The following is a 27975-nucleotide window of genomic DNA, read 5'->3' as shown; positions in this document are numbered from 1 at the left end:
TTCCAACATGAATCTATTTTACAAAGCTTTACAAATGCAATCTTAAAAAAACACACACACAAAAAAAAAACAGCTAATTGTAGACTCAAAAGTGTTTCCAAGACAACAGTTTAACCCTGGAGAACCAAAGAACCCTTTTTTTCTTTGGAAAATTATGAATTATGCATTAAATGACTGCTATAAATTCACTGAACACCAAAATATATGTTTTTTTCAATGTTTTTTTTTCAATTTATTCCCTAATTTAGGATTAGGGCGAAATTTGATCCTTTGGGATTTAGGGGTATCATTTCGAAAAATCTGAATAACAAAAACTGTCAGTAAACTATTTAGAATTTAAGAAAATCAATCAAATACACAGTTACATTGAACAATATAATTTTTTTGTTTTATTTGTTGCATTTTAGCCATCTTGTCAGCACCACTCTGGCTCATGTAAGTGCAATATTCATCCACTAGATGGCCCCATGCAGGGGTCAGAAGTGGCACTGTGGACTTTTGAAGTTACATTTGTAAAAAAAAAAAGGTCTTTGTTATTTGAGTAGCAGAATTTATAGGGGCCAAATTTGACCCCGTGGGTTCTCCAGGGTTAAATTAAAATATTCCACATATCAAACTTCATTTAACCCTGGAGAACCCAAGAACCCTTTTCTTCTTTGGAAAATTATGAATTATACATTAAATGACTGCTATAAATTCACTGAACACCAAAATATATGTTTTTTTCAATGTTTTTTTTTTCAATTTATTCCCTAATTTAGGATTAGGGCGAAATTTGACCCTTTGGGATTTAGGGGTATCATTTCGAAAAATCTGAATAACAAAAACTGTCAGTAAACTATTTAGAATTTAAGAAAATAATCAATCAAATACACAGCTACATTGAAGAATATCATTTTTTTTTGTTTTATTTGTTGCATTTTAGCCATCTTGTCACCACCACTCTGGCTCATGTAAGTGCAATATTCATCCACTAGATGGCCCCATGCAGGGGTCAGAAGTGGCACTCTGGACTTTTGAAGTTAAATTTGTAAAAAAAATAAATAAAAAAAAAAGGTCTTTGTTATTTGAGTAGCAGAATTTATAGGGGCCAAATTTGACCCCGTGGGTTCTCCAGGGTTAAATTAAAATATTCCACATATCAAACTTTATTTAACCCTGGAGAACCCAAGAACCCTTTTCTTCTTTGGAAAATTATGAATTATACATTAAATGACTGCTATAAGTTCACTGAACCCCAAAAACTGGCCCCATGCAGGGGTCAGAAGTGGCACTCTGGACTTTTGAAGTAAAATTTGTAAAAAAAAAAAGAAAAAAAAAAGGTCTTTGTTATTTGAGTAGCAGAATTTATAGGGGCCAAATTTGACCCCGTGGGTTCTCCAGGGTTAAGATCTTAAATCATACCCGAATCACATCATGTTAATCTGTGTTGACAGACACATTTAAGCAATTATATTGGAACTGCCTACTTATATTTCGGTGCCTTTTGCAGTGGAAGTGCGACCGAGGAAGCTTTCAAAAGCGGTTTCGCAGCAGCTCGCGCCATTGTGCGTTTCCTGTATAGCCCCCGACGTGCTTTCTGATCACAGTCATTTGTAAATCACTTTGATAGGACAGGTTTCCTTTCTTGTCGTTCACAAAAAAAAACACACAATGGATTCGAACGGAGCGAAGATAACGAGCGGCGCGGCGGTTGAGGGGAGCCGCGGAGGCTTCGGTAAAAAAAAAATAAAAGCAGAGTTGATAAGGACGGAAATAGGGTTAATGTATGAAAAAAAAAAATGAGTATTTTCGGAGAGGAAAAAGGGAAAGCCACGGCCGCGGGGCCTGACACTGTCCCAGTTTTACGACAGCGTCTATATCTCCTGTGGCTCTCCTGAACATTTCCACCCGCTTGATTAATGCTGCCATCACAACTATAGCCAGCATCTTTGAAGACTGGAATAAAACTTAGTTTAAGCCCACAGTCATATTTTAGCCTTGATTACATGAAACAAATGTTCTGGGACTTGCATGAGAGTTGGAACTGGGACACAATGGATAAACTCAAACTTATTATATGGAGTGTAAAAAAAAAAATCAAATGTATGACAGAAAAAAAAGACCTCAGGAAGTTGATTTTTTTTTTTCAAACATACAATTAAAGCGGAATAAAAATGTTTCAATGGTTAAGTGGAAGCAATTTCTCTATTCCGCAGAAGTGTGATAAGCTGTGACATTTTGCAAGTCTTAGAGAGCGTCAGTGTCATTTATGAATTCATCTGTCACAAATTCAAATCCCTGGATGACAGTTGTGAACAGAGGCAGTGGAAGACAAACGTAGCATTTCAAATTTTTAAATAAGCCTGGAAGTGAATCTGTTAAATCTATGGAACGTTTGCCAATCCAGAGCATTGAGGTTGTTGTTTTTCTCTCTCGCTGAAAAGATGAAATTAATATTGCAAAAGTCGGGAAAGGCCATCAAATATTGTACTGTGTTGTCATATCTGTCATCAAATTGAATTGGTGAATTGAAAATCAAAATGGCAATCAATCAATCAATCAGTCAATTGGCGGGAAAACGCAATGATCGTTTTAAGTCCAGGTGTCAGTCGAGTAAATTTTTTTCATGGTAGTTAATCGCATGACTTCAATAATTAACTCATGATTTATATCTAAATTGATAATAAAGTGTACTATATTTTTGTTGCTAATTTTTCATACTCTTGTTAACATACAAGTAGGAAAAAATGTTAACCTAATAGAAATATGGTTGCATTTTTTTTGCCATTGAATCAGTCATTTAAAATTTAAAATAGGTATTGTACCGAGTTTGAGATTGATTTGTGTTTGTCATTATCGGCCACTAGATGGCATAATTGCATTTGTAAGCCAATGGTGACAACTCAGTGCATTTTTATTTTCATATCAAGAGCTGACTCATTTTTAACATGAAGTAAATTATTTTTTCTTTTCTTTTTACATTGAAATTTCACAATTTTCAAAAATTTCAAAATGGCGGCACCCTGTCAAATAATCCTTTACATGGACTAATGGCCTGGTTAGAAATTGGGTTTTTGCATGTTCATATACATTTATATTAGGGGTGGGAATCTTTGAACGTCTCACGATTCGATTCGATTCCGACTTTTCAGAATCGATTTTCGATGAAGAACAATTTTTGATTCAAAATCATTTGATTAACAATGACTATAGAACTACAGATGTGCAAGGAACGATCTACTCCAGTCTGACTCGCTAATGCTAATTAGCGCGCTACTCGCGGCACGCTGAAAAAAAAAAACATTTATTGGAATAACTTGATCGTGACTTTTTCCTTCTACTCTTTAATGTGACTACAACTTAACAGTGTATTAGACCGTGTGGAACCACACTGCCCCTCAGTGGCCAAACCGGGTACAACATGAGCAGCCCTCCAAATAAAGGCACACACAGACAAAGGCAAGACAGTATAAAATAATTTAAATAAAATCGATTTTGAATCGTGATTCTTATGAGAATCGATTTTTTGACACACCCCTAATTTATATGTGTCGGTGCGCTCTATATTGTCTACTTTTACCAATTGCAGGTGGGTCTGTATATTTTGGGGGCTAAAGAGTGCTTAGAAAAAGAGAATAACAAGCTAAGGATTAACCTAAAAGTTGCTTGCACGCTCTAAAAAAAGACACAGATATTGGACTTTGGGCATACTAAGAGGTTTCCCAATGCGATACGTCGCTGGTGCCAGATCAACGGCTTGATGACCTGTGGTGCTTTAATCGAGCTGGCAGGACCCGGTAGAGGAAGCCTGAGATGAGTCGGGCCTTCAGCCAGCTGTCTGAGGACCCATGAAGGGAATGAATAGCGAGTTGAGTAGCAAAACGACCGCAACCATTTGCTCCAAGTCGCTCTCGGAAGGCACAAGCAGCACTCAGACAAAAAAAAAAAGATGGGAGTGATGCGGGAGAAGCGAAAGAAAGGAGAAATGACACATGACAGCGATGCACAGCGGCGGCGAAGGATTCTTTAGTATTCAGATGGCACTTTGTTTTAGTTTGAGGACTGTCAACACTGGTAGCTGTTGGATGAATACGTAGAACGTTGACACTAGCGCTGTCACTATTGAATATTTTTTTTTTAGAATCGATGAATCTATCGATTATTCAATCAACTTATCTGATTGGCTGTTCTTGTGTGCGTTTTGATCAGTTTAAGTGCAGGGAAAAAAAGAATCAAAGAGAAATAGATCAAGAAAGGTAAAAAGAGTGCCAGTGATTGATTCCCAATGGTATTAACAACATAATAACTGTAACAACAACACACGCCTAGAACAACAAAAAGTCACTAACCAACAGAGCTACAGTATACAGCTTTTTATCTGTTCCTTTTTTTACAAACACCGCATGCGTTCTTCATGATTTCAGTCCCAAATACACAATACAATTGAGACCAATCAGTTGTGTCTTTCATGCCGGAACAATCGTCAGGTTGTGTATCTTTGATGCATTTTAGACAATGATCAGTTGAAACAATTTGACTGTGTGATTTCCTGTCGGGATGCTGTGCCGTGTGAGCACAAAAGACTTTCTGACTGGCAGGCCGATGCATTGTTATCCTCTTTCAAAACGTCCCTTGCAGGAAATTGTGCACAATGTTGACTCCGTGGTGGTGTTTTTAAGAGTGGCATTGGATGTGACCGCAAAAAAGAGTTGTCAGCTGTCTGACAATAGCACCACAGTAAAATTCCATACACATTTTTTTTTTCTTCAATGTTTTTACTTTTTGCGTGGTGCATTGGTATTTACTGATAATGCGGTTTACTGGAAAGGAGAAGGCGTTTTGTGTCTTTAACTCATTCACTGCCATTGACAGCTATCGAATTAAAAACAATATTTTTTTAATCTATTTCTATTAGTTTTTTTTTTAACAATAGTATGAAAACCTAGAATTTTTTTTGTACATTTAGAATAGATAAAATTTGTGAAGTTATGCGATTAATTACGATTACAAATTTTAATTGCCTGATGCCCCTAATTTTTAATCTTTTTTTTAAATAAAACAAAACAAAAAATTAAAAAAAGTTTTTTTAATAATCTTTTTTTTTTTTTAAGAAAAGATTATTAAAAATTAAGGGGCGCCAGGCGATTACAATTTTTAATCGTAATTAATCGCATGACTTCACTAGTTCAACTCCCGATTAATCACAAATTTTAAATCTAACACAATAAAAAAAAAATCTAGGTTTTCATACTCTTGTTAACAAAAGTGGGAAAAAATGTTAAACTAATAGAAATAGTTCAAATGAATTTTCGACGTCTATAGCCGTCAATGCCAGTGAATGAGTTAAGTTTGATAAGAATGAGTATTGGACACGTACATGTTCAACGCAGATTTCGGATAGAATTTACAAAGCAGGCACCAGCCCCCGAAAAAGAGCCGGACGCCCACCACCTTCAACTCAAACCACTGAACAATTCCAATGAAAAGGTAATACAACAACGTGAAGTTGTCAGGAGACCCGAGGAAGGATCAAAGAAAGAAAAGTGAAATCCAGCACCGACCAGACATCACCTAATACTACCCACCAGAATCTTTCACCAACCCCAGAAACATCTCAATTCCAACAAATTAGGGAGACCTCAAGAGACCAAAGGAAAGACCGAGGAAAGGAAGGAAGCAGAGTGAGATTCCACTCAGCCTCCACCGTTCATTTTCAATGGGACAAACATTAAAAAAAAATTCCAAGTCCCACTTTCCACTCCCACTGCCATACGTACAACTTATCAATATCATCATTAGCGCCTGTCTGATATTGCTCAGTGGCGCAGTTGCATAAAGTGCATTGTCTAGTAACCAAGAGGTTGCAGGTTTGAATCCCACCTCCGACCATTATGATGATTTAAGCACATAATGCATTCAAATCTTAGCATTCAGCATTTCCACGCAATTTCTGCAGATATTAGTATAATTTTATTTTTCATATCTTCAACAGTCATTAGCTCTTTGACTGCCAAAAACGTTAAATAACGTTTAGTAAAATCCTATGGAGGAGTGCCAAAGACGTTAAAAGACGTTTTTTTTTTTTTTTTCAAAACAGAGGTGAAACTCACCATTTTCTATTGTTGATTACTCAAAAACGGAATAAGGTAGAAACAAACTTTTTTTTCTGATGAAAGATGACAGTCCAATCTTTCATTTGGTAGTATGTGTGTTTCCATAGTCCAAACACATCATTTTCTGAAAGATCAGTCAAAATGCTTAAAATCGGCTGGCACCCACGGCATCCCTTTTCTGAAAACGTCTGGCAGTCAAAGAGTTAGGATAAAAAAAAAATGTTTTAAGTAACGTTGGGTGACATAAACAACTGCTGGTTTTATTGATCATCATAAAAACACGTGATCATCACATAGCAAGCAAGCTTTAATATTTCAAACATTTCACGGTTTTGATACTGTTTATTGAGACATCTAAATATTCCATCTTACATTATTAAAAGCCCAATTGCCATATCTAACAAACCCTTGGCACAACACCGCAACGATAAAAAAAAACAAAAAAAAAAAACGTCTACTTCACTTCCAACAGATTCACACAACGGGGACTGATCTGTCTATGTTGCCATGGCAACAAGTCTTTGGTAATGCATCTTCTGTCTCTGAGTGTTAAAGAAACGCTTAATCACACGAATAAACAGATACATGTGCAAAAAAAAAAAAAAAAACTTGACCTATGTTCTCATCATTTTCAGTCCGAAAAAAAAAAAAAATGCACATTTGAACTTTTTTGTTGTTTACATAATCCCATAATAACAACAAACCACACACTGATTTATTCACATAGTGGACCAGCAGATGGATGTTTTGGCGTCAGAGCGGAAAGACGACCGCGGCTGCACCGCGGCCATGAATGCCGCGGATCACAGTGTCCCAAAATAACCTGGGGTGTTCTTAAATTGACCCCACCCACCCCTCCCCCGAACGCTAAACAGTTTTCAAAAGCATTGCTTGCAGCGTAAATTTGATCTATTGTTCATATTTAATCTTTTATTCAATACAAGTTCACGTCGCCTCAATCGACTCATTTTTTAGCAAGAACTGATGGTGAATTGTGAAGAAAAATGTTTTGTGAAAAGAAGTTGAACAACCACGGAGAGTTCAATCGGTCCCACAGGCGAAATGACTGATTTGAGAAGACTGATTTCACAAAAGACCAAAAAACGTATTGGTGGTGACGGATTGAATTGGAGAGCCGTGAGAGTGAACAGCAGGTCGGTGAAGAGGGAGACCTGTATTCATTGCCGCGGATCCCGCTTCTCTTCAAATGTGTGTGCGTGCGCGCGCCGCATTTCTTTCTTCTTCTTTCGTCACTACTCCGGCCAAGTTTCTGTTTCCTGCCCGGTTTAAAAGTGGTCGGCGGGCACATTTCAACATCTCCCCATTAGAGGGAAAGCCGAGGAGGACGAGGTTCGACAACACGGAGACACTGCGACATATGAACGTGTAAGCACACCTGCGCTTACTTCAGGAGAATCCAAGTCTTCCCGCAAATGGCTTCCCCCAAGAGAACTGCTCCATTTTTTTTGCGGATGAGCTACAGTATAAAACGATGACTCGTCATATGTAACCTCACACGCCAGATTGATCATGTGATTCACTCAAAGGGAGTTCTTCACATGATCAATCTGGAACTTCACTCGGCAGATCCGTTCGGGAAAGGAGGGACTTCGCTCTAAAGTGCTTGGAGCTGATTGGACGATACGGCATCTTGTGCACATTTGTTTTGACCAATCACGACAACGGATGAAAATCGTCATCTTAGGAAGAAAGAAAAAAAAAAGTGCGAACATCTTTACCAGATCAAAATGCACCCTCTCGCTGTTCAACAGTCAGGAAATGCTGAGTAAATCTGCGAGAACCGAATTAATTGCGGCGTCCATTCGTCTTGTCAGGTTTGTTTGCCTTATAAAGCGCTAGAGGAAGCCCTGGTTATAACATCAATAAAATGTAAACAAACAGTTTGTGTATCTTGAAAGTCGGGACATGCATAATTAGTAGGGCGACTCGATTCGGATCACGATTCATAGGTCACGATTCGATAACGATTAATCCCGATACCGATCTATAAATTGATTATTGCGATTTTTTTAAACTCAAATTTAGAAAATACTAATCAGTAAACTTGTACATGTACACTGTAAGATTTGTATGATTTATTTTTTTTTAATCTGAAAATTCAGGTCTGTTTCATGTTTGAAAAGCACTGAAATAAAATATTAACGCTTAACGTTCCATTAATATGACATTCTTTCATGCTTAATGTGTAAATCCTAACCCTAAGTAAGACGGTTTGTTGAATATTCCCATAAAAAAATTTATGTTTAAAAATCGATTCGGCCGCATATCGAATCGATTTTTTTCTAACACCCCCTAGTAAATAGCCTCCTCTCGATTAAGAATCTTACCTTTGAGGATAGGGAACACCCCCCCCCCCCCGCCCCCTCTTTACTGGTTACTGCAGAACCATCAATTATTGTCTCATATCAATTACACTGATAAAGCAGCTATTAATTAAGATCAAATCCTTTTCAGCCCAATTGGCAACCTTTGCGACTCGAATATTAGGTGGAGAAAATGACACACCTGACACCTGTCAAGAAAAGTGAAGACATCTTTCCTGAATTATAATTAGCATTTCAATCACACTATTGAGCTCAAACAATTGCCCGCTGCGCCTAACAGATGACGTTAAACAAGCATTACGTGTCGGTTCGCCGGGTTTCATTAAAAGGCATTATGTCAATTCACGCCTGACTTTTAAATCCATTAAAAGCAACGTAGCGGCCATGTTTGCCGGTTAACTTTTTGTTCATTGCGGCTTATTCAAGAACTAGTCAAATGTAAATATTCAAACAGACATGTTGCCTAGTTTACGGTACACTCGTTAATAGTGTTTTAAATGCCACCAGTGAAATGTGACCACTGACATCTCACCCTCTTTTCCATAACAACAACTGCCCCACAAGTGAGGGGGTTGACCTTTAACCTACCATCTATGTGTGTGTGTGTGTGTGTGAATTTGTTTGACTGGGGGACGGAATTGATGAGATTCCACCCATATATACCCGTGGGAATCACAGTCAAACTCCGAAGCTTGTTTAGGCCCATTCTGTGTATGCGGACACACGAAAAAAACAAAACACACCTTTCATTTCATTATACATATCAAACTGTAAACTGCCCTTGACCACCACCTTGCCTACACCCATCAATCCATTACCTGTCCAGTTTGCAGATCCGTATGGACAGGACAGTGCTGCGTGAGTGGAACAGAGCGGACAGGGGTCGGGGGGGGGGGGGGTGGAGGCCCATATGAGATGACTCTTACTTACAAAGATGCTTTCTTTGCTTTCTTTCATTCATAGACTTATTATTAGGCCTGATCATTTCAGCAGTAACTAACTTAAGGGGGAAGTCAACCCTCAAACATTTCTTGACAATAAAAAGTTCTATTCAATCCCACTAGTCTAAATATACGGTATTCTGGTTAATATTATGTTAGTGGAATATGAGTTGAGCAGCAAAATCCAGCAGTTTTTTTCCCCCCAAATATCAGAAGGCGGCCATTTTGTTAAAATGACATCACAGTTGATCAGGTCTCAGATAACAACTTATCACAGCTCAGCTTCGGAAAACAGGTGAGCTGTGATTGGTCGTTGCCTGAGTCCTGACCAGCTGTGATGTCATCTAAGTGGCAAAATGGCCGCCCCCTGAGATGGATTAAAAACGGCAGGATTTTGCTGCATAATTCATATTCCATAAATGTAATATTAATCAGAATGTCATGTTTAGCCTAATGAGGTCACATATAATGTTATTGTCAATAAATGTTTATGGTTGACTTCCCCTTTAAGAGGAATCTTATGCCTTTACTGTATATAATCATATTGGAGCACTAATGTTGAGAACAGAAGCATTAAAGCATTATGCTGCTGTCTCAGCAACAGCAATATTCTACACAATTAAGAGCTTGTATTTAAAGGTCATTAAATGTTAATAATCTGCAATTAATTTGACAGGTTTGGTCATCAGAAGAAAAGAAAAAAAGGTCGGTGCTGGATTTCACTTTCCTTCCTTTTCTTTGGTCCTTCCTCGGGTCTCCTGACGGCCTCACGGCTCTGGCTGGGTTCTGAAGTGTTCGGTTTAGGATTTTTTAATAGGTTTTAGGTGAACTAATGAATACACACTCACGCACACGCACATGCACATACTCACCCACTTACAAAATAAAAAATTAAAAAAAAAATAAAAAATTGAAAAATTGAAAAAATTAAAAAAAAAAATAAAAATTTAAAAAATTTAAAAAAAAATTAAAAATTTAAAAAATTTAAAAATTTAAAAAATAAAAAAAAGAGAGAGCAATGATGATGACATGCCAAATGGGTAAAATTACCGAATGAACAATACTGAGCTCTCCAGAAAAAGAAAAAAAAAGATCATGCTAAAAATCAACACACACACACTGGTTTACTAAAGCCTCAGAGCTCTGCTAAAAAAGAAAACCAAGACAAAAACAGTATGCGATCTGGTTTGATGCGCAGCCAAAAGTCCGCTTATTTCTTATTTTTAACTGTAGCAGGTACAGCAAAGGCAGTTCTTTCAGCGGCGCGCTTCCATGTTTCAAGTGCGCAAGGAATTCATCAATCTTGACAAAGTCCTATTGGTCAAAGCCCAAACAGCATTAAAAACGCTGCGCTGGCTGCAGACTCAGCATTTCTGCCTTCTCTTCAACTTCCATAGCAACACCTTATTTACACTCCTCGCCACTTGAAGTAGTGTTCTTTTTGACCCATTTGACACCCTCCATAATAGCGTGTGTGAGTGTCATGTCAGATTTGAGTCCTTTGTGAGGACCGGTGTTCTTTGTGTGCGATGGAGGCGGGGGGGGCACACCGGCCCCCCTGTACCCCGTGGAGGAGATTAATTCTCACTTTTATCACGGAGCATTGCTCTCTGGGGAGCCCGGAGGAGACTTGGGCAAAGCGGCTACGGGGGGGGGGGGGGGGGGGTGGGGGTGGGGGATTGCGGGTCGTAATGGCTTGTGTGTGCGTCTGTGCATGCGTGTGTGTGTGTGTGTGTGTGTGTGTGTGTTCAGTGACACACACACACACACACACAGACAGTTGAGTGGTCTTTCAACGGGTGCCTAAAGCAAACACAGGCCGGTCACAACCCTGTGCAATGTGTGTACATTTTTTGCGTGTGTGGCGGAGAACTGATTGATTTATTGATGACTTCAGCCATTCGTTACATTTAGCGATACTCCGCAAATTCAAACTTATTGCACACTCTCGCTCCAGGAGTTGCGTTTCACAGCTTATGTCAGCAAAGATCTTTCTATTTTTTTCTTTTTTTTCCCTGGAGAGCTCAGTATTGTTCATTCGGTAATTTTACCGATTTGACATGTCATCATCATTGCTCTCTCTTTTTATTTTTTTATATATATATATTTTTTTTTATAAATTTTTATTTTATATGTGAGTGTGTATTCATTAGTTCACCTAAAACCTATTAAAAAAAATCCCATACCGTTCACCTAAACCGAACACTTCCAGCCAGAGCCGTGAGGCCGTCAGGAGACCCGAGGAAGGACTAAAGAAAAGAAAGGAAAGTGAAATCCAGCACCGACCAGCAAATATCTTTCTTCCACGCGCACGCACCTGTCCCGAAGGTTAGGAATATTGAATGAACGGAAATGGGGTGTTAAGTGTTAGTGGAAATGTCACCGAAGGTTTGAATTGCATTTCATTGCCGTAAACCACTGGCTGCTCACTGCCACCGCACTTCATCACTCTGAATCACTCTGGCTGCATCAATCAATGGTCAGCTTGCCAGATAAGTCTTATTGGAAAGAGAGCGCGTGGAAGTGCATGGATGGGAGGGGGTTGTGTTTATTAGCCTAATTATTCATAACGCCTCAGTCTTTCCTGGGAATTTGTATAAGTGCTGACAGCAAACACAGACTTACAGTTCATGATACTGAACATCCACTATCACATGTTTCATTACCCCCCCCCCCCCCCCCCACCCGTCCCAATAACTCACATTTTTAAGCAATTATGTTTTTTTAGTAGACTATCACGTCGCACCGCAACATGTTGGGCAGCACGGAAGTCTACTAGAAGAGATGCAGCATGTAATTAATAGCAGAAGAAGAAGAAGAAAAGTAAGCAGTAGTAGTCGTGTATAGTAGTTAAAATAGCAGTTGTTTTAACGTTTAGAATTAGCATACAATTTATGCTAATTTCTGTTAGCCTTATGGCATTTCACATTATAGCATAGTATTAAGTTAGCGTTTGATTGACTAATTATTATTATTATTTTTTTAAATGCTGATAAACATTACATATAGCATGTAATGTCTTATTTTGCGGAACCGATCAATGACATCATTGATCGATCGGGCAAATTTGCATAAAAATGAAAAATATCGTCCGATGCCGATCCAGCAGGTCAGATCTTTAACTTGAACACCTGTAAAAGGTGATAAGACAAACTGTTTTCGTGATTTTGGGGCGGCCCACAGCCCTGTGCACATCTCCACATTCAGAACCAAAGCAAGAGTAATCTGTAACAAGAAGACCATTTTTATAGCAGTGTTTACTTCATCTTAATCATAAATGTGATATGTTCGCAACTCAGACCTTAATTTAGAAAGCAGAAAATTGAGTCAAATATAAAGACACATGTTACTATTTTGGTCTATTTTTAGCTCTATTTTTCAGCACCCGCGCCCAATAGGGTTGCAGTCTGGGTTCAAGTTATTCTTTATATACGCTGAGGGTTGCAAATGGCCCCCAGGGTGTAGTTTGGACAACACTGCACTAATAAAATGGTCCAATAAATATCTCAGTGTTTAAATATACAATGTTTAACTTTATTTAGTTTTATGTGTTATGGTTTTACAGTAAACTTCAACTGGGAGTGACAACAGTAAACTTTTTTTCTTTTTTTTTCCCCCTGGAGAGCTCAGTATTGTTCATTCGGTAATTTTACCGATTTGACATGTCATCATGACAACAGTCAACTTTGATGTAAGCACACTTTGCTTTCTAGAACAGGCGCAAAGCAATACTTTGAAAAAGATGTTTTAGAATTTTTAAATGTGTTAATAGCGTGCGGGAGGGGCAAAACAATTAGATGTGGTCAATCAATATCACAGTTTTACCTATCGTGGTGGGATTAAACGGAAAAACTTCCCCCAGCACACAAAGCAAGGTGCCAAAGACACACTTAAGAGACCTGACCTCAACCCCAACAAACAGATCCAAGATCCAAGCACTATCAGGTCCAGTATCATCTGACCTCACAAATGTTCTTCTGGATGAACAAAACGAAATATTCCCTTAGAATTGAAAAAGTCTTCCCAAAGTTGTGTAATTGCCAAGTGTCCCAATACTTTTGCCTCTACCATGTCCCTTGCCTGATGTTTGTTACTGAAATCTCCCATCACGTTAAACATTAGTAAATATACAAGAGGAGCCGTGACACATAGAAGATTCAGAAGTAGGGCATTACTGGCTTGGTTTAGGGATAAATGAAGATAAACAACACTGCATACATAGCTAGCATGCTTTAGAATTGTTTTCTACAACCCACGCTGCCTGAAATAAACACTGCACATTGTTGGTGAAAGACAAAAGAGCCCAAGTTCATCGTCAACAACAATGCATATTGTAAGAAGTCCCGTACAGTTGAGGTACATGAAAAACATGACGTTAAAACGGACTAGCGGCGACAAATATTTATTGAGGTTGTTTTTTTTTAGAAGCCAAGCGGCAGGAGTAGTTTTTATGAACTTGGGCTCGGAAAAAGATGCGTTCATAAGCGCGTGCTGGAAATGAAACTCTGACAGCGTCGTCTGCGGGGACCACTAAAGGCGTTAAACGGCCATCGTGGGACTCCACCTTGGCGCTCATAGCTCAAAACAAGACAGTGATTTTCTGCTCTTGAGTTCACTTCCTCGTCTGGTCTAATGCGGAAACAAATTGTCTTGGAGCGACCCCTTGATTTAACATTGACTTTATGGGGCTACGTCGCTGGATCAAACTGCTTTAGACAGCGGGGAAATCATCAAGTCATGCAGCTCGCATGCCGATATTCAACTCTGGACCCGGAGGAAACACCTGCTCGTATATCACAAACTGTTCCGTTCTCCGCAAGATCAAACTAACGTTGCAAACAATGCCTGGTGTACACTGCAGATAGACGGGATATTTTTCACCCAGTGAGCTCATAAAAGTGTTCTTTTTAAGACTGACACTCAAAGTCCATCTATGGCAAGTGAGAGCAAAAATACAGACAAAACAAATAAGATGATGGAAAGGACACATTATTCAGTAGGTGAGTCATCTGCAGTGCGATTGTACTGTTCACGTGAGTCTCCTGCTGCCTATATATAACATAGCATGTTGTTACCAGGTAAGTTTGGGATGCATCCCTATGATCAGACAATCAGGGATGCTAAATGCGAACATGCACACCTCTAGAAAACAAACAGCATGCAACCCATCCTGGGTTTTGAGCTACACACTCTCTGAGATAATCAGGACAGAATCGTTATCTTGAAAGAATATCTGCACAGTGTATCTAATGTTACCCAGTGATGCACTGCAGCAGCTGCTGCAGACAGCACTGTTGTCATCATTGTCGTCGTTATCAGAATGGAAATAAGTGAAACAAGTGCGATGAATTCGAAAAGTCAAAAAAAAAAGTGAGCGGATAAGCTACCTTGACAGGAGAGCTCCGGGTAGCGACGGGCAGCTCTCTGACGGCGCTGCCCGGGGGAGACGCCGATATCCCGGCTGCACAGCCCTGCAGCGAGCCCCCGGCCACGGGCTGCCTGCCGCCTCGCTGAGGCCGCTGTTTAATGCCGTCCAGCAAGCGAACGAGCAGGATGTTGGCCGGGAGGTCGTCCACTCCGCAGTCCACCAGGATGCGACACTCCGGGCAACGCAGCTCGTTCCGGGAGCTGACGATGTTCTCCAGGCAGCGGCGGCAGAAGGTGTGCTGACACGGCAGCACCTTGGCCGTGGTGTCCAGGCGCTCCAGGCACACCGAGCACTCCAAGAGATCCAGCAACGACGAAGACTCGTCCATGTCGGCGGAGAGGGTGATCATCTGGGCTTCAGGCTCCGTGGAACCGCGGCGGCGGCGGCGGCGGCGGCTGCTGCTGCTGGTTCTCGTGGCGGAGGAACGGACCGCGAGCACAGAGCATTCTGGGGGGCGAGCAGACGGGAAGCGGTCGAGGGACGCCCCGCGTGCGTCGTCGTGCACTTTCCTCCCCCGGGTCGTCTCCAGTGTGTCTGTGTGCCTCCCCTCGGCCGTGTGTCCGTCCGCCTCCCCTCTTCGCGTCTCCCACGGCTGTGCTGCTGGAGGCGCTGAGGTCACGCTCTCGTCGCCATCCTCATCCTCATCCTCGTCATCAGCACTTATCGCAAGCGCAGGCGCGTGCGCATATTAGCCGAATCGATCACGAGCGCCGAGACCAGACAACTTGTCAATCAACATGAGATCGATGACTAAATATGGGTGAAGTCATCGCAACAATCAACCAGCGTTCACTGGGTATGCGAGGGAAACATAAATAAATAAATAAATTAATTAATTAATTAAATCAAATAAAAAAAAATAGTAGCTCACCCTCTTCTAATTAGCTTCCTTCACACCAATCTGGGCAAAAGGACAACAGCAATTTAACAACCCTTAAGTCTGCAGAAAATGTTGCGTATCACAAAAAGTGTGTTGATAATAGACACGCCGGCCACAACATTAGCTACATTTGCACAAGCTAAGAACAATAATATTAACTTACAAGAATTGTATAAAAAAAACGTTTTGACAAAGTGGAAACCAACGCAGTTTTGTAGTGTGTTGAATTGTCTTCTTCACTGTGCTGTAAAACAGCTCCGGTTTTGGATTTCATTAATGTTTTGGTCTTTTAGGTGATAGTCATCAATGTAAGAGATGACCCATACTTCTTTGTGTTTCTTCATTTTGAAGAAAAAGACATATTTCCTAAAATCATTGGATATTTTGTGCCTGAGCAGAGGGCAACGACCTCACAGCTGTGTTCTCGTGGAAAACTTGACTTTTACTGCCATCTAGCGGTGAGCTGTCAAACTGTTTTGTTTACCTCTAACGCTCTGATTACCATATCAGATGGGAAACAGTGTAAAAAAGTTGTTAAGTATTAGAGTGTGACACCGAGTAGAACATTGAATAACTAATTTTTATTTTTTTTTGTGGGGAAAAAAGCAGTGACAATTCTGAAGGTCCATCACTGAAAGAGGAACAAAAAAGCTAGTTGGGATGAGTGAGCACTGACATCAGATATCAGTATTCAGCCGATACCAGGCCTTATTTCAAGATATTGGTACTCACGACCAGTATCGATCACCCTTTTGTGGCCGTTCTACTATTAAGAACTAGGAATTAGAATAGAAAATTGGCATTCATTTCATGCGATTTTGAGGAAAAATGCTATATTGAGATACATATTATTATTGTCATTTTTTATTAGGGGGGGGGGGGATTGTATAAAAAAAACTAGTAGCATTGGTACTTGATATTGGTATCAGGGGACAGCTCCAAAGTTGAGTACTGGCATGAGTCTGAAAAAAAAGTGGTATTGAACATATTTGAAAATATTTCATGGGGTTGCAAATCCCTGGCACTCCTGATGTTGCCTTTGTTATTATTATAATAATATATAATAATACATAATACATCTACACTCATTTGTTGTTGTTTAGACAGGTTGCAAAAATAACAGCCTTCTGCTAATACAATATTGGCAGCCAAATGCAGTTGTGTGTGCGCGACTCGCGTGTGTGTCAGCTGTGAACGCGGGCCTATGTTGCCTGTCCACCTGTTCAGACCTGCCCCACTCTTGCAATCATTCAGCGCCGGAGGGATCAGGAGTGCATGTGCTCGTCCCCGTGTGTCAGTCTGTGACTTTGCACGGTGAGGGGCAGGGGGACTAATTGCCACCCACCATGAAAAGCTCAGGGTAGAGCGCTTATGCAAAAGGTGACGAGTGAGTGTGTGTGTGCGTGCACTAGTGCCTTATTCCACTACAGTTTGTGCAGATGTGACTTATGGGGTGGCTCTGACTGTATAGAAGGGAGGGTTGCAACTCGATTTACGTCATATATTCGTGCTAAAATGAAATTCTGATTGAACTGCAATGGGGCCGTCTGCGACTCAAATGAAGGTCAAGTACTAGAAATCGGGGTCCCGCTGCATTATAACCGCAGGGACCTGCCATTTCTTAAAGCTCTATTTGCAGCCCATACCAATACTGTGGAATATTCGAAGGAGAATGTGAGTGATGTCGTCAAGCTCTCGCGAGTGCCGGCAACAAGCCATTCATCATCTCTCGCAGTTTTTATCATCATCACGCAGGTCTTGTGTTACATCTGCTTTGTATAAATTTCCATAGCCAATAATTGAGCATTAAAGGTACTGTAGCGCAAGAAGTGCTCGAAAGTGATTATTGGATGAAAATCCCCCGCAATCCCTTTAAGCAGAGGCTAAGGTGATAAGAAGCTATTTTGGAGCAGCAGGGGTGAAACCAAGGCAATTCAATTGTCTGTGGAAGCTAAAATATACATTCCCACGCATCGTGCTGTACAAATGCCGTAGTCATTAAAAGCAAAATGGTTGACTTTGCAGACAACTGCGAGCTCTATTTATATACCCAGACTGACATCATTACAAATATTGAGCCAATCAGCACTAACATACCAACATATACACTCTAATACAACTTTTAATTGCATTGCCTTTAGCCAAATGTGCTAAAGTTCTGGCAAGGTATAAGAAGACGAGTATTTTTTCCAAGTTCGCGCACCACATGCATGCAACATTTAGTTTTACTGTTGCAATAAACGAACACAATGAAATGTCCTGAACTTTATTACTCCATTACAACAATTACAGAAGTTAGACAATTGGCATCCTCACTTGACCTAAGCATTATTTGCACTCTGTTCATAACTGAAATAAGACACCATGCTGCAATTCACTGCCATATATTAATTACATGGAAAGTTGTGTGTGTGTGTTGCATCTAAGTCCCCTCCTCAACCAGTGGGCTCGGCGCTTGCAAAAGTAGGTTAGCTGATGCAGCAGTTACCATGGAAACCGTGTCTTTCTTCCTTGTTATGGCATAGTTAGCAAATGTGTGAGGGAAGCTAACAGGGGCGCTAAAAAGGTCAAAGAAAGTATAAAGTGGGCAAACATGTACAGATGGGAGTTATTAATTTATTTTATTTTATTTTTTAATTTTGGTTGAAGGATTAGAGAATATTTGACCCTGGATTGAAGTGTATGGATGGATTATATTAATTAGGGCCTGAGCAGCTGGGAGCTATTGTTTTTGTAGGCATTATTATTATTATTATTATTTTCATTATTATTATTATTATTATTATTTTCCTTATTATTATTATTTTTCATTATTATTATTATTATTATATTTTCATTATTATTATTATTATATTTTCATTATTATTATTATTATTATTATTATTATTATTATTATTTTCCTTATTATTATTTTTTCATTATTATTATTATTATTATTATTATATTTTCATTATTATTATTATTATTATTATTATTATTATTGTTATTATTATCCCCCATAAAGAACCGTAGTCAGGGCTGCGAGTCACGAGCACCTTTTATAGCTGCTTGCAGCTCTAGTTATTGTCAATTCTGCCTAAAATGCCCAATAAGCATCCCTTATCTAGTCACATTTAATCTTTTTGTGTTGCCCTGTGTCTCATTTATCTCTTCTGCCATCATACTGAATACAGATTTGTGGCTGTGTTCATTTGTTGTTTTCCTTGTATTGCATTACTCTTCCTGTTTATCATTTCTTCATCCTGTATTTATCCTCTCATCTCATCTAATCTCTTCCTCTCTCCTCCTACCCCCCCCCATCAGGAAGCCCCTGGCTCAACATAAATGACAAGCTGAAAGAGGATGTGAAGAAGAAAGATAAAGTGAAGACCTAGTAGGTGAGTAAGTGAGGGATGCCGCCTGAATGGGGAACAGAACGGGTGGAAGTACAAGGATTGAATGACCACCAAAGAGTAAAGATAAGAAGTGAGGAGACAAGAATATGGTCAGAGAGAAACACAAGGAGACGGGGAGCGCAAAGTAATTACAGGACTCCCCGAGTTTTCAAAGCAGCTCTTTTATCTCATCCTTCCTGTGGCGGAGAAGACGAGCCGCGACGGAGAGGAAGGAGGGGAGATCAAGAGCGAGCTTTGGGCCTTTTCAGACAGCCGATTGTGTACATCACATTGAATCACACACGCAGGCACACAATGCTAATTCATAGTTTTATTCAAGTCATTTGCTATGGACGGTAAGTGTGTATATTAGAAGTTATCTGTGTGTATTAAAAGCATTGGTGACATTTTTGCAGCTATGCAAGTGTAAAAATGGCACTCCAATTGAACACGTCAATTTGCGGCTCGTTATTGTAAAGAAATCCAAGCTTCCTGTTGAAACCTGAATCGGAGGAGCAAATATTGACAGGATTACCGCTGACAGCTTTCTGGGAGCTGACAAACCCCTCAGGTTCAAGTGTCCTAAAAAAAAAATCTCCAAATCAGGAAGTTTTGGTGCCAATTGTGAAGGAGTGAGTTGAATTTGTAAGTTGACAATTCATGCGTATGCATGGTGATTGAATCACATTTTCATAGATTCTGTCTTTCCAAATATAATAAGGTTTCTGCTGTCTGTCTCTAACATGTCCAACTTTATCTACCCACTATTGAGTGTGTTCGCCAACTTGGAAATAACAGGAGCATCTCACCTATAATAAGAGACTGAATAGAGGAAGTGATGGGCTACGGGAGTTCCCCAGAATAAAGATTTAGCTTCCATATTATGCTTGAGTTGTTTGGGAAATACCAAACGCTCCCCTCCATCCCTTTTGTATACATTTAAACAATTTAGAGTTGCTGGAAGCTGCAAGCATGAAGTACATGCAAACATAGGAGAGGTATGAGTCGAGATTCAAACTGGAAGCTATTGACAAGTCATACAAAATCAAAGCAGAATTTTCACTGATGTGATTTACATTTAGTCCTTGTCTATGGAAAACAATTTGGGCCTTTTTTTTCCTTCAATATCCTTGATATGCAGCTTCGGGTCCACGTACTAGTATGCTCTTTGTCATCGCTAGTAAGGCAATTCAGCTTACTAGAAACTTTTATTTCGGGATGTTCGATAACACTTCTTTTTAGGATCGACACCAGTACGAGTACTCAGCTCTTGAGTAGTCACCCATACCACTACTAATTTTGAAAATTCACCCCAAAAAAAGACATAATTTAAAAAAAAAAGCCATATACTGTATATATATACCAATATAGCATTTCCCTAGTTCCTGATCATGAACAGCTACAAGAGGCTCGGCTGCCTGGTATCGGTACTCGCTCATCCTTAATTTTATTGCACTACTGTATGACATTTGTGCTCACTAGTAGGGCAACTTTGAAAACTACTAGTGGGCATTTTTGTGCTAGTTGTAGGGACCGGGAGGATACTAGTGCATGACATATGCCTACTAGTAGTTCAACAAACTAGTTTACTAAGAAGGCTTATGTGTACTAATAGGACTAAAGTGTTACTTTTAGTGAAAAACAAACAAACATACTAGACAGTCATTTTACTAGTGCACTGAATTATGTTACTATTGAATTCAAAGAGTGTAGTTGCCACAAATGCTCAAAATGTTTCCATAATTGTCTTGTTGTTATCTGTTTGTGGACACTAGAGGGCACACTTGAGTCAGGACCTGCAGCCACGAAATCCCATTCCATGCCAGGAGTTTACCTGCTCTCAGCTGTCTCAGGGCGGAGAAACTTTCCCACTTTTCCCTATTAAGGAGGAGCCTGCAGACAGGCTCAACATGCACTCTAAAAAGTGGATTCAAAGACTCACGTTCAGTCTGTTGGTCCGTCAGTGATGCTGATCACAGGTTGATCCGGCTCAGGGTGGACCAGGACTGACAGCTGAACCAAGAGTGCAGCATCCTCGGAGAAAGCAGCACTTATACTTGAGAGGACTGCAGGTAAGATGTCTGCAATTGTGGAAAGCTGCGATCAATTTTGTGCAAGACTTGGGGACATTCCTGAGCAATCCTCATTTTATTGCTTAGCTTTCATTTTTGCTTTGGGGATAACAGCGACTACGGGAATTAAAATCAATCCTCGTCACGATTGTCTGTTTAGTTTTCGATTAGTGAACCTCTCCATCAGTAAGATAACATTGTTGTATTTGACTGGTGGGCCTGCGCTGGCCAAACACATGTCATGCAGATGTAAAGTTTGCCTGCCAAGCGCATAACATTGCAGAAAGGCTGCTTGATTTGCACGGGTAACAGGCACATCCCCAAACACACAGCATTTTCTGCAAGAAAGCTGCATGTTGGTACAAAGCTTTCAGCCTAAGGTTACAAACAATTTTGTTTGCTTCATCATGGCCTTGATAACCTGTTATGCTAGGTTGTCTTTATGTTGTTGTAATGTGAATGGCCTCGCTAGCAACTTATTTCAATGGCACCTAATTAGCAAGCATCCCACGGGAGAGTGCTCATGTATGAAAACCTATTTTGTTTTGGGGGCTATGTGTGCGGTTGTAAGTGTTGCACACCTTCCGCCTGTCTGCATAATTGTTTTCTTGGTGCCGCCTGACTGTCCCGGGGCCCCCCCAGGGGAAGTCCTGCCCGCAGACAGGCAGCTCGGCCCGGGTGGGGACAAGCCGGGTCCTGCCGAGCTTCTGAAGTCTGCTGGCTGACTTTGAACTGCAGCTGCTAGAGGTGGAAATCTATCTTGTCTCACCCACACACACACACACACGCTCCCCCCCCCTTACCCCCACCCCCACTGTTGCCATCAAGTCTTTCATGTACGCAGGTAGAAAGGCTAAAGAGGAAGCCACAAGAGGACGGGGACGTAATCTTCAAAAGACGTAAATATGTCTTTTGAGGATTAAAGTGGTAGTGATAGAAAAAAAAAACAGCATGGATTGTCTTTGACTGAACCGAATACGAAACTAGTTTAGCCATTCACCACCCTGTCCTGTTGCTTTACACTAAATCCATATAATAACCCTGGTTAGTGGATCCGTGTGTTTCCTTGTAAAAGTAGTGAGATGATTTATGTTGAAATGTCAAAGCTGATTCCCCTCCAAAACGCGTAACCACAGTGAAATTTATAGAGCTCCAGAGGCCCATTTATTCATTCGTTACACATCTAAGACACAATTCAATGAAGTGCATTCATCAGCACTATATATGGAAGTAAATCGAATTCAGCTCATTTGTGTAGTATAGCTTTAATTCAAGACAACTGTTTGCTTCCACAGCTAGTCCTATAGAATACATCGACATACAGTAGAGTGACCACATTTTGATTTCCAAAAAAAGAGGAAACTTAACATTTCCTCAAAGATGCCAATCACTATAACTATTTCAACGTATTTCAAGCAAAAGTAACAAAAAAAACCTCTCCGGTTTGGGAGCACAAAACGCTACCAGTGAGCTACAATCCTGGACCGACGACATAGCTCAGCGCCTTATTTAAAGAAGACCACAACCCCCCACCCCTCCAAAAAAAATATTCTTGACAATAACATATCTTCTATGCAGCCCCACTAGTCTAAATCTGGTATTCTGGTTAATATTGCGTAAGTGGAATATGAGTTAACCAGCAAAATCCAGCCGCTCACCTTTTTGCTAAAGCTGAGCTGTGCTTGGTTGTTGAGACCTGAGCAACTGTGATGTCATCTTCAGTCAACAGCAAGTGGCAAAATGGCCGCCCCTCTGCGATGGATAAAAAGGGCTGTATTTTGCTGCATAGCTCACATTCCACAAATGTAATATTAATCGGAATGTTAAGTTTAGACTAGTGAGGTCACATATAGCAACATATTATTGTCAAGAAATGTTAACTCATTCACTGCCATTGACGCCAATAAACGTCAAAAATTAATTTGAACTATTTCAATTAGTTTAACATTTTTGTTCCACTTTTGTTAACAAGAGTATGAAAACCTAGACATTTAAAAAAAAAAATAATAATAATTGGTCGGGGGAGATTATTAAAAATTAAGCCGTCAGGCAGTTAAATTTTTTAATTGTAATTAATCGCATAACTTCAATAGTTAACTCACGATAAATCACAAATTTTATATCTGTTCTAAATGTACAATATATTTTTTCTAGGTTTTCATACTCTTGTTAACAAAAGTGGGAAAAAAATGTTAAACTAATAGAAATGGCTCAAAAGATTTTTTGACGTCTGTAGCCGTCAATGGCAGTGAATGAGTTAAAGGTTGACTTCCCTTTTAAAACGTAAAAAGCTATCCTATTTTTTTCCTTTAAAAAAATTGTTTTTAAATTTATAACAATAATTAACACGTACACACAAAACTAACTTTCTTTTTCCTGGGAGCAGAAAGCGGCCCACTAGTTGCGGTAACAACACGGTGCACTCTGACCCACAGCAAAGTGTCAGTCAAATTCACCACACTTAAACCCGAGAAAAACTTACATTTTGATGAATTTTGGTCTTGGCTGCTCAGTACAATATGGCAACAACAACACTTAGCTAACAATCATCATGTTTTGTTTTGTTTTCATGTCCGTCACTCAGCTATAAATTTATAGCCTTCCCTTGAAACTGTTTTTTTTATTGTAAATATTTCTTAAAAAGCTGAATAATGTCAGCCAACATCCGGGAGCAGATTGTGGCTGACCGTGTTGCAATGTTCAGTAAATGACTGCAAAGTGATGTCACAATTACGACTTCATAAGTGTTCATTTCAATAGGGATTCAAGTGAGAGTGCTTTGGTATTCACGTCTTTTTATCAATTGAAAGTAAATAATGCTTGAGTGGATCTGCAGGAAATGATGGGGCCACGCTGCTCTGTTGCATCACGTTTGCTTAAATTGGCCTGTTTTCATCTAATCATGCGAATAAATAAAAAGCAGAGGGGGGAAAAAAAAAGCTGGAGGAAAAAAAAAACAAACAGTGACAGCCTGCAAAAGATACTGAGTCACCAGATTATTGGTGCAAGGCGAGCGCTCGGAGTGGCTTAACCGCAGCTGTTGGGGCCTCAAGCGTGGTATGATTTATTGAGGGCAATTGGCGAGTGTGAAGTCACCAGTGAACCATGTTGATTTACTCATGTGATTCCGATGTTGCTTTGCAAGTTAGGTGATGGCACGGTCGGGGTTTTTTTTTTGTCTCCGGAGAAAAAGCGACCAAACCATTGCCAGCTGTTGGCATGAAGATGATGCTCTAAAAGCTCGCCTATGATTTGAGTTTTGAGGAATTTCTCGGACCTCCCGACTACTTCCATCCATCATGTCATCATCGATAAAATGTATGCAACCACAGGCAACGCTCCCTTCGTACTCAGATTTGTCAAAGAAACTTGTTTACGCTTGTCTGCGAGGTCATTCATGACCTAAGTCGCAGGTATTCTTGTCAGCACCTCACAGTAAATCCGCCCACTCGCTCCCGATGTAAGATCTGTAAGGAAGTGTGCCTCATGCATTCTTAAATGATGTTCAGATTTATTTATTTTTTTTCTACACAGAGGGCCAAAATGCTTTCGCTGCAGGACGACCCAATAAGGAACACAAATACATTCCAGGCCGCAGATTAAGCTTTCCACTTAGAGCCACGACAAAATAAACAGAGACAAGTCAGACAGACGAGAGGGAGACATTGTGGGCCAGCCAATCTAAAGAGAGGCAAACAAGGTATCAGGAAGAGGAGTCGATGAAAGACATCACCAGCAGGCAAATCATCAAAGGGGGAAAACACTTTTGACTGTGTGCATGTGTGCCTTCGTTTCATGTGCGTTTGTTTTTACACTGCAACCGAGTGGGAAGCTGCCACTTAGTCTGTAATTAAAGCAATCAAAAGATGAATAAGATGAGGAAATGCATACACGGATGCATACGTTACGCACTTCAAAAAAGATGAGATTGGGTTATTTATTTGGAGGTGGGTAGAGTAGGCAAAAATTGTACTGAAGTACTGCGCTACTTGAGAATAATATGGCTCAAGTAAAATAAAGACGAGTCCTCCAAATAATTTGTTAAATAAGTGGAAAAACTACAACAACAAAAACATTTTTTTAATCAGAGCAAACCATCAAAAAAACAAAAATATAAAATCGAAGTGGGAAAATTCAGATATTGGCAAACAATAAATAAATGAACTCTTTGTAAAATAGCATAAATTCAGCCACAAGAATTGGTCTAAAATTAACCTTATTTGATAATACAAAACAACATGTTGAAATGTTGACATTTTTTCGGCAGACACGGGTGACCGCACGACATAGCTCTTCTTTTTTTTTGTAATAATGGAGGAAAAGTAAAATTTCTTCTTAACAAAAATACTTGTTAAGGTCAAAAAAAAAATTTACATTAAAAGTACTGTGACAAGTAAAAGTTACTTAAGTAAATGCAACGAAGAAAGTGTTCACCTTAAAAAAAGAAACAAAACATAATTGGGCTATTTTGACCCATATTGAGGGTTTTTTTTTACCCAAATGATTGTACATAAAATCTTTCTGTGTTCATTTACATTTGAACTAAATCTTATGAATAAATAAATAAATAAATAAATAATCTAATGTCAAACCCTGCCAAAGTCTGAAACTTTAAGCCACACACAAATTCATGTCATATATGACATCACCGAAAGGCTCGTCAATTGTAATCAAAGTTAAGGAGGACTAATTTATTACTTTCATGTGGTTAACTTCTTTCCACATGTGAGTGACAGTTAAATATGTCAAAAAGCACATCTGCAAAATGACTTTTGTGTTGTATCATTATAATTAAAGTTAAGACTGAGTGGCTCATTTTTTTTTTCAATATGAACAGTGGTTAGCTTATTTTTGAGCAATATGAATATGGCTTGTTGGAAAAATGGCTTCAACAAACAAATCAGAGATCAATCAGCATCCCGGAATAGAGTTTGCACCATATTTAAACTGACCTCGAACCTTTGAGCTGTCCCAATTGTGCAGCATGTTAACTTTGATTTTTTTTCCGGTGGCGTCGGTGTAAATTGATATTTTGCAAGGAAATGAGGTCCAGCTGTTGTTTGACATTTGCATATGCTGGAAAAGCTGGAAATCACTTAACGTGTGTTTATTTTCACGTCCAGCTAAAATGTGGATGATGTTGCTAATGAGTTGTGTTAATCTTCAGCCTCATTTAGCTCCTGACAGCCTTGATGACTGCTCTGGTCATTTTGCGTGGAGAAAAATTTTATATAAAATAAATAAAGTGAAATAAAGTGAGAGAAAGTGCACGTACTGCAATTCACCAAACCAGAATGCCAACAAAAGAAATTAATACAATACAGCATGGAGCCCCACCACTGCCTATGACCTTGACCTAACCTTTGGCAAATATATTATTACTTTTAATCAAAGGTGGCAAATCCAGGTCCAGAAAGCAAAAACCTTACCACAGTTTGGCTTTAGCCCCAGGTGCTAGCTAGCGAGCTCCCTAGCTAGCTCCCCGGGTGCTTGTTACCTGCTCGGGCGCTAGCTAGCTAGCACAAGCAGCTAAAGCCAAACTGTGTCAGGGTTTTTACTTTCTGGACCTGGATTTGCCACCCACCTCTGCTTTTAGTACTAATGTGAGTGTTAAATAATGATGATTTTACATTCTAAGTTTGAATATGCTTCTATTACCCGCAAAAAATACCAGAACAAAATTCTTACCTGACAATAAACTCCATTGTAATGATAATCATTACCTCCAATGACCCGCTACTTGACAACTGTTAAAAACCTACTTTGGGTCCAATTGCGAAGGTGAAAGCATTTTGGCGTCTGAGTGACAGATGGAGCGCCAACCCTCTATTTACTCCATTTAGCTGCCTTCCCATCCTAAAGACAAAATGCCAGGAGCTCATTCCTCCTCAGTGATTAGTTAGGAGTGTCCCTCACTTTACATCACTTTGATGTGGAGTGGCCAAATAACAACAATCACACATATTCTGTATTGCTACTGCAAGCTTAGTAAAAATTTATGGTTGTTTGTGTTCATGGAAGGTTATTAAACGGAATCACTGTTTTTTTTTTTTTTTTATGATTATAGTTTGCAAGTCAATTATCAATGTTGACTACACGTAGCGAAGCGCTAAAGTCAATTTAAGTAAACTGAGGCACATTGTTATAAAAGATTACAAAAACCAGGTGGAGCACATTTCGATGCTATATTTTGTTGTCTCTCATCTCAGCCCACTAAATGGACAGCGGATTCATACAGTTGATTTATTCCCCGCTGTTAAACCTGTACACAAGATTGACTGACGTTAATTTGTGCACATGCTGCGCACATGTGAGGGCACAATGAAGAGGAAAGTTGGAACTATGATGTGAGTTTTGAAGAAAAAAAAAAAGTCTGGAAATGATTGACAAGAGATGGTGAAACACATCGAATCATAATGTTAAGTCGCAATAACCTTTTATTCTTCTGTCAGAGCTCCAAAGACGGAGGGTTTGATATACGGCATGTGCTAGTTATTTTTCTGACAAAAACGTATAAAACGTAATTAAATTTGATGGGTTGAGTCATGGCCTTAGAAAATGTTAATTGTCTGTTTTCTGGCAACACGACTCAGTGGTGGATTTGGAGAATTGATTAATGTTGGGAGCAGCACTTTGAAGGACAAAAGTGGCTGGCAGGTTCCCGATCTTCTTACCAAATGTGGTGAGTGTCGACCAGTCATAACCGCAACCAGACAACTTTGTGCTATTATCTTTGAAAGAATAAATATCATGTAAGACGACTTCATGGACACACTATGGAAAGACGAGAGAGATGCAAAAATGACAAAGAAAACAATTTCAATGGGAGACAGCAGGGCC

At 39.7% G+C, this 27975-nt stretch overlaps 2 protein-coding genes and 1 long non-coding RNA gene across 6 annotated transcripts in view; 1 reads left to right on the top strand and 2 right to left on the bottom strand.

The window, feature by feature from the left end:
- LOC144060645 (E3 ubiquitin-protein ligase SH3RF3-like) overlaps positions 1–16209 on the bottom strand; it is a 92841-nt gene extending 76632 nt beyond the window's left edge. The window contains exons 1-2 of one of the 2 annotated variants that reach the window (XM_077580372.1): positions 15681–16209; positions 14769–15468 (exon numbers count right to left, since the gene is read on the bottom strand). In XM_077580372.1, the coding sequence (XP_077436498.1) occupies positions 14769–15158 (390 nt within the window). In that variant the 5' untranslated portion in view covers positions 15159–15468; positions 15681–16209. Of the gene's footprint in view, positions 1–14768; positions 15580–15680 lie in introns of those variants that run through there. The other variant, XM_077580371.1, reaches the window with a different exon arrangement.
- A 2425-nt stretch (positions 16210–18634) lies between these two features.
- edar (ectodysplasin A receptor) overlaps positions 18635–27975 on the top strand; it is a 31578-nt gene continuing 22237 nt past the window's right edge. Inside the window, exons 1-2 of the mRNA XM_077580373.1 lie at positions 18635–19066; positions 20839–21135. The gene's annotated coding sequence lies outside the window, so the exon portion shown is untranslated. The remainder of the gene's footprint in view (positions 19067–20838; positions 21136–27975) is intronic.
- Positions 20716–27975, bottom strand: part of LOC144060648 (uncharacterized) — a 36537-nt gene continuing 29277 nt past the window's right edge. For 2 of the 3 annotated variants that reach the window (XR_013295967.1, XR_013295966.1), the window contains exons 3-4: positions 21006–21144; positions 20716–20956 (exon numbers count right to left, since the gene is read on the bottom strand). This is a non-coding gene — a long non-coding RNA (uncharacterized LOC144060648). The remainder of the gene's footprint in view (positions 20957–21005; positions 21145–27975) is intronic. The other variant, XR_013295968.1, reaches the window with a different exon arrangement.

Source organism: Vanacampus margaritifer, chromosome 11 (genome assembly GCF_051991255.1).
Source record: "Vanacampus margaritifer isolate UIUO_Vmar chromosome 11, RoL_Vmar_1.0, whole genome shotgun sequence".
Taxonomy (NCBI): Eukaryota; Metazoa; Chordata; class Actinopteri; order Syngnathiformes; family Syngnathidae; genus Vanacampus; species Vanacampus margaritifer.
The sequence above is the reverse complement of the archived record's forward strand: the minus strand, read 5'-3'. Positions and strand labels throughout refer to the sequence as shown.